The following is a 14,726-nucleotide window of genomic DNA, read 5'->3' as shown; positions in this document are numbered from 1 at the left end:
TAAATAGACACAGTAACACACTAACACACTCTATTTTCCAGGAGGCTGACTTGCAATATATATTCATGAACCCCAAATGCAATGTAGATTCTGCTTAATAATGTCATAAAGGAAAGGCTGAGTAATGTGTCTCAGAGTACACTCAGATTAAGAGAGTGTTTGGCGATGAATGCTTAACAGCACAAATATCTGATTTGAGATGCTAAAGGTTTAAGGTCGCTTCGCTTTTCTCTTGACGAGGACAGCCGGTTGTTGTGTTTGTCACGTGACCTTGGTGATCTCGAGAATGAATGCACTTTGGGTTTTTTGCGTAATATATTCTGCAGTTCAAAACAGTCCTTGATCTGATGTAGAAATTAATCAATTAAGCGAGTGTGGCTTTTAGAAACCAAAGAATGCAGCTAGTTTTATTTCTAAAGCTTGACAATTAGTAACTCCAACTGTTTTGTTTGACCTGACATTTTGCATCTGTGTGCAGAATAACACATTTGAAATTAGAAAAAGCTTTTGAAACAGAATATTGACACTAAAATACTCAATTAGAAATTAGGAAATGACATCTGAAACCTGGTGAACTACGACAAAATCCAATTTCTGGTAAAAGCCAAACTGACTAATTCATCCTTTTTTATGATGAGAAATAGACACATACAGTAGACAAAGATAAAACAATGTAGGTTATTCGGAGGTGTACTGTATGTAGTTTTTTTATTAATTATTTTTCCTACTTTTTTTTTCTTATTGTCAACAAATCCCATGAAAAGACCAAAACCAGCAATGAATTGATCATATCAACCATCTCAGCTTGTTCCTCTGTCCCTCCTCTTCAGCCACATTCTCCATTTCCCTCCATTGCCATATTCCTTCCGTACACCAGATGTCCTCGGACTTTCCCTTCTCTCCCCATCACCTGACTGCCACACCCACCTACACACCTGCTTCTACTTCCCTCATCTGCTCTGGCCTGGCCTTCCCTGTCCGCCCCCTCACCTGCTTCCTTCTGATTAGATCCAAATACCAGCCCAGTTCCTTTGTTCCTGTCAGTTTGTAATTATTGCAATGCAGTTTCCTGCTACCTGTTTGCCGAATCTACCGCCTCACTTAAACTCTTGATGCCTGTAAGCCCATCCATACTCTTGTTTCTCCAATAAGCTACTGAATTCATCCTTCTGCCTCCTCTACTGTCTGCATTTGGGTCCAATCCCTGTTAACTCACACACCAGCCATGAAACTAACAAGTATTGCCTGTGCAGCCAAAGCCGGATTTATCCTATTCCTCTGTGCCACAGAGCTCCATTGTTATCCAATAACTATTAACTAACACATCAATGAGCCCCACGCTGTTGCACTGTGTTCTTTCATACACCGTCTTGCTGTAAATGCTCACCAGAGCACTAAAGGCATATTAATACGCTGCTGAAAATAGTCCCCAACAAATGACCTACTCGTCCTGTTTGAGTAACGTTAGCTAAAAACTACAGTGACCTGCTGTCTGAGAAAATGACTTAGCTTGTCAAATTTTTTATTTTGGAGTTTTTCATTATGCAGATCAAGGATCTATAGGATAAAGGGTGTGTTATTCAAATTGACTTTACTTGACTTTTTGGAAGGCTATCATCATGATAAAATAGAATAAATGATAATGACAACCAAGATTGAGTTGACAGCCATGCTAGCGGCCCTACTCTCTGTACTTAGAGGGAACATATCATGAAAAACACATAATGTACATTTGGGTATCTTGAGTGCCTATCAACCACAGCTGTAAAATAAGAAAGTTTGCTCCAACTGATCTCAACATGGCTACCGGGTCACAAACTTTCTCATTTTACAGCTAAACAGTACACTACAAGATGTTTCTGAAAACATTTGAGGCGAGAAATAGGCATTACAGTAACAGAATATTGATTCATATTTGATCAGCGTTGCCTAGTTTGACCGTTTGATCAGAGTTTGTGAGTGATTGACAGCTGCTCAGAGACGGCAGGCTCCAGCTTAGCTCTGATTGATTGTTTTCCTCCGGTCCGTGAAATCTTGCAGATGCCTTCAGGAGCACCGGAGGACACATGATTATTTTTCAGATTACATGTCTCATGCACTACTGTCAGGATATAGTGACCATTTAATAAAAATAACTTTCTAAAATCATATTTGCTCCAATTGTACCCACTGCAGCTTTAACATCTTGTAGAAGTCATGGCACCTGGTGCTCAGGCTTCATTTCCTTTCTGATGATGTTATGGCACCTGAAATCATTCATTCATTCATTCCCACATGAACATTTGGTTCACACACGACCAAACATGCTCTTACCGATGAAAATATATTCTGAAATGAACATATAAACTCACTAGACAACACCTTACAAAAACAATATAATATACATTTTCCTTTTGCTATAGGATGTGTGTTTCTTAACGTAGATAAGTGTGTGCAGTTGTGTGTTTCTCGTGCTCTTGTGTGGATGTGTTTGGCCTATATGTGTGTACACATGCGTATGATAACTCTCTGCTGTGCTCTGAGTGTGTGAGGTGAGGGGGTTAAAGAAGCCACTGAAGTGCTATGAGTTGTATTGATCGGAAGTTCCCCAGTGCATTGATTATAAGCCCTATGAAACCAGACAAGTAGAGGATTTAAAGCTCGGCTGCAGGGATATTGACGGGTGGAATACTTTCATTCTACTTCTGCTCAGCCTTTGAAAGTCCTGCTTTGTAAATGTTGGTTCTTATTGTCTATGCTGAGGCAGTACCGCTGTGGTACACAAACCTTTTTAGCAGAGGAGTGACAAAGGACACGGTGTGACATCTGGGACTCTCTCCAAGTTGAAGCAGACTAGTGACAGAATGTGGACTATCATGAGTGTGCGATAGATATTTTTGTTGTCATTTTACTCTGAATATTAAAACAACCATCATGGCATAATCCACCTGAATTTTGTTTTATGCTTGTGCTGCATGTTCCTAAGGATGTGTCTATTTTCTCTCTACAGAGCTCCATGTATTCTCTGGCCCTGAAGTGTCTGATCAGCCTGTCCACAGTCATCCTGCTGGGACTCATCATAGCCTACCATGCACGGGAAGTTCAGGTAAAATACTTGCACAGATATACCTGTATGACACAAACTAACTCACAGGCAGGTGTTCAACATTTTGGTAGCTTTAGTAGCCATAGCTTTGCTGAGACTTTGAGGATCAATACTCTCATGTCTGTGAGTTAAGTGTGGAACTACTTGCTACTGTTAATTTTCTGAAAGCTTTTGAAGATCAATTACTTGAAATGTGGGCTATATATGCTGTCAAGTTGAGTCCAAATGCATTTTGTATAAAATCACCCTCTGTTTAAAGTAAGTGGAAATAGCATTCATTAACATTGCTTATTTCCCCGCTGTGGGACTAATAAAGGAATATCTCATGTTATCTTAACATGGTTCAAATTGAAATGTGTTTCTGTTTCCTATGAAACAGGTCTAAAGTATTTAGGTTGAAAAGTTTTAGAATACAAATAGTATGTATGTAATGGCATCTAAGAGTACAAATGGTCGTAAGCATTATGCTTAATCGGTGTGCTTGGTGTGTTCACCCCTGTGAGGGGTCCCAAAAAGTTTGAGAACCCCTGGTTTACTCTGTACAAAAAGTTGTTGTGCTAGAAAGTATAGTTAATAGTGTCAGAGCAACAATTTGTGGCTTTACAAAGGGTTATGTGCAGGACTATTTCAAGACAAGAAGTCACTGCGGCTGGCCAAGAAATAGGCCTAGTTTATGCTCTGTAAAACCACAACTTTTCGCTCATTAGTGAGCTTTAGAGACGCTGGTGGGAAGACATTGTTGCCTTTGAACGGAGCCAGGCTAGCTGTTTCCCCTTGTTTACAGTCTGTATGCTAAGCTAAGCTAACCAACTGCTGGTTGCAGCTTCATATATTTAGTGGACAGATATGAGAGTGGCATCAATCTTTACATCTAACTCTCGGCAAGAAAGCACTCTTCCCAACATAGCGACTACTTCTTTAATGCCTTCGCCTTTTTGTTTAGGAATGGTTTTCTTCAAATATTTTAAAGCAGATAAACACATGTGAGCTCCGTCCACAGTGTACACATTATGTTGTCATCCCTCAGGCTCCTGAGATAGACCAAGGGACCCAGGTGTGTGTCGGCTCCAGCCAATTAATGACTTTAATGAGGGTCTTAGTGGGATCGACGAAACAGACTGCATGGCTTTGCATCGAGTAGATACACACTGAATGTTAAATATACACTCGGCCAATAACAACCCTGTCATTCAATAGATGAATCGACACGCAAACATACAAACACACGCGCAAGGCACACAAACACACCACCTCTTGTAAGGCTGAAACAATCAATCAGAAATGCTTTCATGCTTCTTGATATCTGTTTTGCTGTTTGTCATTTCACTAATATAATACACGGTCACCACGGTCATTTAGCCGGGGTTTTCATCTGAAGCCATTTGCAATCGATGCACATTGACTATTTATGGAAGCCTTGCGGGAATCAGACCCAATGAGTGCCCCCACACCAGCTATTACTCCCACCAGCTAAACCACGGAGCAACACTCATCCATCTCACCACATATTAGTTTAATGCTGTGACTTTTTTTCATTACATCACAGCTTGGATGTTGCTGGAAATGTCTATTACAGTTGCAGCAGGTCTGTGATGGAGATTCTGATGCATTCTGCTCTGAGGTTCAGGCCCTCCGTCTGTCAATCGATAACTAGATGGCCGTTGCTTATTCACTGCTGTCATACACATGGGCTGATAGACTGGCCATTAGTCTGTAATAGGCAGCCGCTGTGTATTAGGATTCACAGCGATCTGTGTGTTTGCATTTATGCTTAAGCATTCATTGATAAAAGAGAACCCTCGTTTCTGCTCACAGTTTGATGTCACAGTCACATACGGAGTCAGTCATCCTCCCACGCACACTGTGGCTGTCACACGTGACGGGCACGCTAATACCGAGAAGAAAGGATTGATACTGTAACGCCGACGGAGAGAAAAAATGACCTTCTGTTAATATCTTTGACAAATCGTTGCATTTGATTAAATGAAGTTGGCGGTATGGGAGGGAAGGTGGGGGAGGTGGTGTTGGGATTGAACCCCAAATCACTTTTGATAATAACTTGAGTGAGGATGGTGATGATTTAGGAGCATTTGTACCCTACGGCAGCAGACAGCTTTAAAGGATATTCCTAGTTTATGACAGCTTGAGTATTATTTTTGTAGTTGTGGCCATCATTTCTGTTGGTCACGATAACACTGTGCTCACGGAAATTGCTGAATTCTGGGAACACAGTGACATTGCATTCAGATAATCAGGTTTCAATCCCTTTAGGTAACACCAAAGTTGAGCCCACCAGAAATGCTGGTAATAATTCCTCAATGCACAACAGGACGGTGTTTGGTTGAAACAGGACGTTTGATACATTTTACAGTTTCTTTTTGCGTCCCTTCCAAATATCTATTTATCTTTAGCAATTAACTGTAAATACAACAATATAATTACCAATAGGAATGGGGGAAAAAAACTGAGTTGTAGAAGCCTAAACTGGAATTAACCTATCCTTTTAAACTGTTACTGGATAAAATGGGAATGATCTACAGTCAAAATTTTGGGGCTTCTTGGTGACAGCGGAAACAACCTCTAAACACAATATTGACATTTTATAACACCTTTTAAGTTGAACATCATAAATGAACATCATGCTGTATTGAGGAAGACTTGAAACTAGCAATTGAGACCATAAACTCATGTTTACAATGTTTACTGAGGTAATAAATCAAGTGAGAAGTAGACTCATTTTCTCATTGACTTCTATACAATCAGACTTCTTTTTGCAACCAGAGGAGTCGCCCCCTGCTGGCTATTAGAAAGAATGCAAGTTTAAGGCACTACAGCATTGGCTTCACTATTCAGACCCGGAGGTTGCCCAAGTGGCGGAGGCGGTGTTGCGTAATTATTTGCTGCCAGTCGGTCTTCACCATTGGAAACGTGTTGCCTGGCTCTGTCAGTGACCGTGTGCAGCATCCCTAGAGTGCATGCTTCCATATATGTATATAGGCTACTCCTGAAACCATATACATGTTTCATTACATGCATGTTAATTTCATTATTCAGTACCTGCCTGCTGGTGCCAAGCCTGTTTGCCTGTTTGCTTATATAGGCTACATGAGCAGCATAAGAAGTGCCAGTTTGTCTCTGCTATTTATTGTTGGATGCTTCAAACACACACGGATGCACACCAGGAGAAGTAATGCTGTGCGAAATGAAAGGCATTGTTCAATAAAGATCTCATTCACAGATTACGACACACTCTGCTGGAGCATTTTGCCCTGCATGTAACAGGATATTACATGCACACACACACACACACACACACGTGAACGTATACATTTGCACAGAAGGTTGGAGAGGCAGAGACGCTAGAGATCAGAATGATGTTATCGGCTTTAGCTGGCATTTATACCACCTTTCTCTCTCTCACACTGATCTCCATTTCTCTCTCCCTCCTCATGTCTTTTATCTCACAGTACTTTTTGTTTACCACCATCAGTGTGCTTCTCTTTTTCTTTCTTTTTTCTTTCTTTCTCCTGCTTCTTCCTCATTATCAGATTAGATCTGTCTCCCTTCTCCTCCATCGGGCCTCAATTCAATTTTGTTGTTGAGTTTCTCATCCTTTCTTCCTGACTTCCTGTCTTGTTACTCAGCATTCAGCCTTTCACCTATTTTACCCTTTACTTTAACACTCGCCTGCTTTCCTCACCCTGTAAAAACCTTCACTGTCTGTTTTTTTTTTGCCTTTTATCTTCCACATCCACTTTTCATTCATCTCTCGCATCTTCCCTCTCCGTCTGCCTTCCTCTTTTGGATGTTTCTCTACTTATTCTCCTCTCTCTTCATCTTCACCATCTCTTCTAATCTGTCAGAGGACAGCTCAAATCAATTGTGCTCAGCATGGAATAAGGAAAAAACAATCAATCTAGACCGAATTCATTGGTAATCATCACAGATTACAAATGTCTCCCTTATTCACTGCCATCAAAAAAATTAAATTTGAGTTCTTCTTAACTGTTTCGAGTAATATCTTGTTATGAAGGAAAGATAATTATTGCCTGTATAAAGCAAATGGGAGCATGCTGTAACCGACATGAACGAGTAGCAAAAGTTAAAGTTTTTTCTTACAGTGAAAAATGACAAGAGAGTTGAAATGAGAAATGTTAATTCGGAGAGAGAACATTGTAGTTGTTTGCTGTGCTTTGTCATCTGAGCCAAAAATGTAAACACATGCAAACTTGGACAAAAAAAATGCTGCTGTTGTAACATGTTTGGATTAAAGGAACAGTGTGTAACATTTCGGGGGATCTATTAGCAGAAATGGAATATAATATTCATCACCTGAAACTAAGAAGCGCTGTGTTTTCGTTAGCTTAGAATGAGTCCTTCATATCTACATAGGGAGCAGATCCTCTTCATGGAGTCCATCATGTTGCTCCGCCATGTTTCTACTGTAGCCCAAAACGGACAAACCAAACACTGGTTCTAGAGAGAGCCTTTTGCATTTTTACGTTACCTAAAGGCCACTGTAGTTCTCCAACATGCTTGTGAAACTACAGTAACGTGAGCTGCAGAGTGCAAAACCGTGGTACCGCCAGACGCCGTCTGACTTCCTCTGCTCCTAAACTAGTGTTATTATGGTAATGATGGCCTCTGAGCGAGGCGAACGGCGTTACCATGGTTTTGCACTCGGCGGCTCACGTTACCGCAGTCTTGGAAAGGGAGGAGTGAGCAGAGGGGTACTCAGTTGGTTGCAATGTGCAACCACACCACTAGATACGGCCAAATCCTACACACTGCACCTTTAAATCAGTGGAGCAGAATTAGCACATTGCCAACTTCTGTAAATCCTTTTACAGTGAGATATTTGCTGTTGAAATACCTAAATGTTAGTGTTATGTCACAGTTATCAGTCATGTTCAAACATTTTACTAAATTTGATCAAGTCTGTCATGTTCTCTCGGTTGTTCTCGCACACATCTTTGAGCAAACTAATCCCAAGAATTCTCCTTAAACTTGTACAAAATGCAGCTTGGGTTCTGACGGGATCAAAAACACATTATCCCTCAGATACCATCTCATCATCATATATTACTTATTCGATTTTATCAGTGTTTTGGCACAGGTGGGTTTGAGACCCTTTAACACATTACCTGTACAAAGATTATCTAAATTTTGAGGATTCAGTTACAATTATTTACAATTATATTCAAAACAATTCTGAGAAATTAATTATAGATGTTATAGCGTTTCAAAATGGGAATTTTCTTCATTGATCCAACAAATATCCCAAATATTCTGCCAACTATTTAATAAAACTACATTTTGATCATCAGCATATAGCTGTACCATACCATACCATACACTAATCCAAGTGCTGATATTACAATAAGACATACACGTTACTGAAATGCTGATAGTATCAGACAAACGCTGTGTACTTTTCTAAGAATGTACTCGTTCCTACCTTTTCCTCTGTGGAGACATAAACCTTTTTTTGTCCTGGTAATATCTTAAACCTTTAGCAAAAATGTACAGTTCTCAAGTGCTTGTTCAGGTGGTTATTTGTGTGTCGGCTGGTATTTACAGCTCTGTTGTGCAATTTGCATAAAAGCACAGGATTGGACGGCAAGTGGCCATCAGACCCCGCTGGCTCTGGCTCGGTGAAAAAGTTCTGACATTTCATCTGAAAGCAGTCTACAATTAATAATTTAACAGGTTGTCCCTACACATCCACAAATGCACTTCTGCACAGTTCAGATGTGTGCTGTACAGAGTTGCATTAAAGCATCTTAAAGATTTGTTTTTGTTAGTAGCTATTTTAAGATTTCTTTTGAAACAATGAGCTGCACAGGTTTAACTCAGATTGTCCTTAAAGGGGAACTCTGATTTTACACATCCTCTGTTTACAGGCGTTGTGAAAAAGTTGTGAAGCCTTTTGTGGCTCCAGAGGGAGCTGCATGAAGTCTGCCTCAGGTGATGTCATTTGAGTCTGCGTCTGTTGGGTCTGAAGACTACAAGTTTGAAAACCCCCCAAAAATCTGGGGCTGTTAGAAAGAAGTGAGTTTACTAGACCGCCGTAGCCCGCCGCTCATCTCTGCTTGAGCCTCGAGACTACATTAACCACTACTAGCATAACACACCAAAATCTCTGACGGAACTGTGGGCTGTCAAGTTGCATTTTGGGTTATGTAGGTGCCAGGTTTTGAATAATGTATGAAAAAAAATCATGATATCTCTGGTTCCGATTTTGAACCTTTTTTTTTAACTGTTCATCATGAGTGGGACGATGTTATAGGAGGAAAATGCTAAATCCGTGGAGTACTCTTCAGATAAATCAGATTTTGTCCTTAATGAACAGTGTGTAGGATTTGATGGTATAGCGGTGTGGTTGAGATTGCAACCAACTGAAGCCTCTCCCGTGTGTCAAGCGTGTAGGACAGCTACGGTGGCGGGAATGGCCCTCTCTAGAGCCAGTTGTTGTAAGAGTAGCGTAGGTCATTTGAAGCAGAGCCAGTGCTTAGAGTGTGTGTGTACAAGGGAAGTGAGTTGTGAAGCGAGAGAGAACGGCGGCGAGTAACGTTATCAATTCTGGCCCAAGCCATCCTGGGCTACTGCAGAAACATGGCAGACTCTGTATGTGGATATAAACGGCTCATTCTTAGGTAACGAAAACACAATGATTCTTATTTTCAGGTGATTATACGCTAAAGAAAACATACTTTTTTCTCTGCATACAATTTTAATGACCACATTATAGAAACATTAACAAGAGAGAGAAAGAACCATTGTCATTACAGTCAAGATTGTAGTAACTTGACCATTGTTACCATGGTAACAGTACCATATTCCTGCTGGACTATAACAAATCATTTGGGATTGTACCTACCTTAGGAATCTATTTGAGTATTGCCTTGCAAGTAATATTCAGGCAAGAAAAGGTTTAAGGAGGAAACTTGTTATGCCCTGCTGCCCGGGTCACTAGACACTGTTCTGCTCATTCAAATGAATTGACTGAATAAGAGTGAGATAGATACAAATGATCAGATCTTGACCACAGCTCCTTAAAAGTGCTACATCAACATAAATCAGTATCGTAATTTTTAGGGCTGTTAAGTTAACACGATAATAATGCATTAACACCAATTAGTTTTAACACCATTAATTTCTTTAATGAATCAACAAAACTTGCAATTTTTAGGTTGTAGCGGTTGTACTGGCATCATATGAAACTAGAAATCCTAAGGAGTCCACTGGTACCAACCATGTCATACTTGTCGCAAAGGAGGCTAAATAATGCTCCAAACTGGCATGCAACACTCAATATTGAGTACTGGCATGCAATGCGAAATGTTGGAGAGGAAAAACTGGCATGGCCATTTTCAAAGGGGTCCCTTGACCTCTGACCTCAAGATTTGTGAATGAAAATGGGTTCTATGGGTACCCACGAGTCTCCCCTTTACAGACATGCCCATTTTATGATAATCACATGCAATTTGGGTCAAGTCATAGTCAAGTCAGCACACTGACACGCTGACAGCTGTTGTTGCCTGTTGGGCTTGAGTTTGCCATGTTATGATCTGAGCATATTTTTTATGCTAGATGCAGTACCTGTGAGGGTTTCTAGATAATATCTGTCATTGTTTTGTGTTGTTAATTGATTTCCAATAATAAATATATACATACATTTGCATTAAGCAGCATATTTATCCACTCCTATGTTGATAAGAGTGTTAAACACTTGACAAATCTCCCTTTAAGGTACATTTTCAACAGATAAAAAATGTGTGATAAATTTTCGATTAATCGCGATTAACTATGGACAATCATGCGATTAATCGCAATTAAATACCTTAATCAATTGACAGCCCTAGTAATTTTATAATCATGGTTTCATCACCGCATTTGACAATGTGTTTATTTTATTTTTTACAGTTTTTAACCTTGCTTTTTGTGCGTCTTTGTGAGATTGCTTCACTGACTCTTTGTTACTGCATGTGTTTAGACAACAGCTAAGAGAGATGGAGACTATTGTCGTACAGATATTATTAGAATTTGAGCAGAGATTGTTATCACCGCCATGAGCTCAGGAGACGTTTTGAGAGAGCTGTGATTGACCATCCAATCTGTGCAACCACACGCCATTAGTTTGAGTTAACATTGTACCCGGGTGAATGAGATGGGTCAGGAATAATGGAGATAGAGGATTGAAAGTATCATTTGTCTAAGCCAATGATGAACCAAGAAAAACACTCTAAACACAGCAGTTATTATAAACCACAGTTTCCAAGTGGCCCTTTGGCTAATCAGAAACATAAATGATTCATAGGGCCAAAACCAGGCTAAATGTTTGCTTAAAAATGTATCTTCCGTGTGTTTCATGTAGCATCCAGGGACGTCCGTGCATGCGTGTTCATGCATTTGATGTTCTGGTTTGTTGCGTGACTCACTTATCTGCCAGCTCACCAATGGCCTTCTCTTCATTTTTTCACACACACACGCATACACACACACACACACACACACACACACACACACGCACATTTCTGCATTCCCAACAACAAGAAACTGAATGAAAGGATCCATTTTATCTCTTAAACTTGCAGGGAATTCAGACTTGAAAGGCAGAAATTGAATTGTTGTTGAAATTAATCAAACAGAAAGTCTAAGAGAGTGTGTGAGAAAGGGATATTTCTCCAGTCCATTAGTGCACTTTGAGCATTGGTGAACTGTGTTATTCGGTTACTTTGGAGCATTTTAGAAGCAGTTCATTCATCAAGAAGACACCAGCTTGGCTCTCAGCCACTCAAAGGCAGGCAGATGGTCAGCTATAAGGAAAATATAGAGAGCAGTAGTTTTCCAAAAAAAGCTTATTTAAAGTAGGGGTGTAAGAAAATATTGAGTATTGCAATTTTATGTTTTGTGATACTGTATTAATTCTCAAAAACACTGTATATTTTTAATTAATCTGCATGCAAAGATTAACTCAGTCAATACTAATTTGCAAAGACATGTGCCCTTTCAATGTAGGTGCCCTCACATAGTGAATTCAATTATGTTGGATGTTACAGGGACTGTTATTAGAGATGTTCCGATACCATTTTTTCCTTCCCAATACCAATACCTGAACATGCGGTATCGGCATCGATCCGATACCAGTGTGATAAATATCATATCTCCATCTTGACTATCTTCGTGGAATTTATCTCATCATTGAAATGTGGCTACCAACGTTTGCTGCTGCAATTCGTGCTTTTTTCCCCTCTGCCTTGGTGAAGTCGTCATGCTTTTTCGCATGATGTGTCTTCAAATGTTTTATAAGATTGCTGTTGTTGCCCTGGAAACGGAAGCCTTACATACTGTACATATCGCTGTCTATCTTGATTTTCCACTGTGAAATATTGCCAAATGGCTGACATTACTGTTACACTCTACACTAGTGCCGCACTGTTGTTGTTTGCTTTAGTCACGTGACAAACTACCTGCAATCAGTTTTTCTTCGCTGCTCTAAAACAGTAGATGCCAGTGGCAGCCATGATACATGCAGGGCAACTGCACAGTGAAGGCTACTGTTTTGGAGCGGTGAAGAAGATTTGAATTCCGGTTAAACAAGCTGATTTTTCTTTCTGGGTTGATAAATATTGGTTGGATCGGTGCATAGAATGGCATACTCGCCAATACCGAATTTTGGGCAGTATCGGACGCATTATCGGAACAACTCTAGCTGTGATAAATGCAGATCCCACTGTCCTGATTGCATAAAAAAAGTAGTCTTTTTCACTCAGATTGTATGCATATGATGGTGTGTTCTTTATACTTTATACAGCTTTCCTAGATTTAAAAAAAAAAATCTCGATATATATGACTTTGCTTACTGTATTGAATCGTAACCCCTGTATCGTATCGTATCATATCGCATCGCCAGATTCATGCCAATATACAGCCCTACTTTAACGTGAACCTGCAGTCCTGGGATGTCTGTTACTTGGACTATCATTTCATGATGTCATGTTCTGCAGATTCTGCATAATGTACATCCTCCCTGGGAGCTGTAATGGAAGAGAAAATGACAGTGAGGTAAACCACAGCGTCCTCCTTTAGACTGCAGACATGAAAGAAGCATTTCACCCGCTTCTTTCAAAGAAATGTTAATTTATCAGATGCCATTTGTGTCTTGCTAGCCTCTGGCCATTTTTAGTAACACAGTTTGTTTTTGCACTGAATGAAGGAGATTCCTGATCTCAAGACACCACTGGTGGAATCCTCTCTTCGCTTTCTCCCAGTTGCTGTTTTTAGACTTTCTAGTTGCAAACATCGCTCATGCACGCAGCAAAACCGCGAACCTTTCCTCATCTCTCACACTTCCTTTTCACATCCACGACACCCTCTCTCCTTGCTTTTCTTCCGGCGTCTGTGTAGAAACAGCCACGTCGGGGGTGTTCCCTCAGAGCTGCAATTACAGTCAAGGAAAACGTGTTACCCTCTCTGCATATTCACATATATCTGGGTGTGTGAATCTGCGCTTGTGTGTTTGGCTCGCCCCAGTCATTTTCTGCTTGTTCCAGGAATTTCCATTCTGCGGGACCCAGACATTTCCCAGAGGTGTGACTATGTGTGTAAAAGTATGCGTGCATGCCTTTCAGTGCTCGCTCTGTCACCGCGTTCTCCGGTGATTAGGGCCGTCTCTGTCCCAGACTGAGGTTTAGTCTTTTTGCCCCCCCGTGGGAAATGCCAAGTGGAGGCTGATTTGCCTGCTTGCATCTACCTCTTTTTGAGAGTCTGTGCTGCGTAAGACAGTCTGGATGTGTGTATGTTTCCTCTGCATGTCTCGCTTGCTTGCTTGAGTCTGGCCAGCACTGTGTCTGGTTCCGTGATGAGAGGCATCTGCAATCAGGGACTTAACACGATTACCAAGGTACGATGGCCGCAGGCACTGGAAGGGGTCAAGGCATGGCTGGATGGATGGATGGATGGGAGGCTGAAGAGGGAAGACGGCAGGTTGCAGATGTAGCAGTGGAAAGTGTCCCCTTAGATCTCACACCTTCACCTGTGAAGAGACCTTTAGTGCTGTCATTTTCACACTTTTTCTTTTTTTGCCTCCATTCTCTCCCACTAGCCTGCTTTTGGTTTGTTTGTCTTTTGTTTGTCTTATTTTGCCCTCCTTCTGACCTGTCTGCTTTCTGCTGTCTCTCCTTGTCCCTCTGCCCTGTGATGCCACGTTTTGTCAAAATTGATAAAATAACAGAAGATTTCCCATGATCTTGTTCATTTCTCCCCGTGGGCTTGTTCTTTATGTCCCAGTTTATTTAGCTTTGCTGTTCCCTGATCTTCGTCTCTGTTTCTCTCCTGATAGAGTTGACAGTTTGGGTTTGATACACACACACACACACACATACATAGACAATCCCTACCTACGTTTCCTCATGCCAACCCCTCCTCCCTCATTCCCCCTCCCTCTGTCCTGGTCATGTACGGCCGGTGGCACTCACTCACTCCCATTGACAGATTACTTTCCTAATGGAATTTAATTATTTATCCCTTCCTCATGGCGATTTAGCCAGGAAAAGACCGACAGCAGGAGCGCGAGGGAGGACAGGACAGGAGCGGGGGAGAGGGAAGAGGAAGGGAGAGCCGCTTTTTTTTTTTCCTC

The 14,726-nt window shown here is 40.9% G+C and overlaps 1 protein-coding gene across 4 annotated transcripts in view; it reads left to right on the top strand.

Moving 5' to 3' along the window:
- The window catches only part of kcnn3 (potassium intermediate/small conductance calcium-activated channel, subfamily N, member 3), a 69,703-nt gene that overhangs the window by 14,255 nt on the left and 40,722 nt on the right, over window positions 1-14,726 (top strand). For 3 of the 4 annotated variants that reach the window (XR_005208900.1, XM_037785377.1, XM_037785378.1), the window contains exon 3: window positions 2,990-3,085. Coding sequence is in view for 3 of the 4 variants with exons in the window: in XM_037785377.1 (XP_037641305.1) it covers window positions 2,990-3,085 (96 nt within the window). In the remaining variant the exon portion in view is untranslated. Of the gene's footprint in view, window positions 1-995; window positions 1,119-2,989; window positions 3,086-14,726 lie in introns of those variants that run through there. The other variant, XM_037785379.1, reaches the window with a different exon arrangement.

This window comes from Sebastes umbrosus, chromosome 11, assembly GCF_015220745.1.
Source record: "Sebastes umbrosus isolate fSebUmb1 chromosome 11, fSebUmb1.pri, whole genome shotgun sequence".
NCBI classification, from domain to species: Eukaryota; Metazoa; Chordata; class Actinopteri; order Perciformes; family Sebastidae; genus Sebastes; species Sebastes umbrosus.
This window is presented reverse-complemented; position numbering and strand designations above follow the sequence as displayed.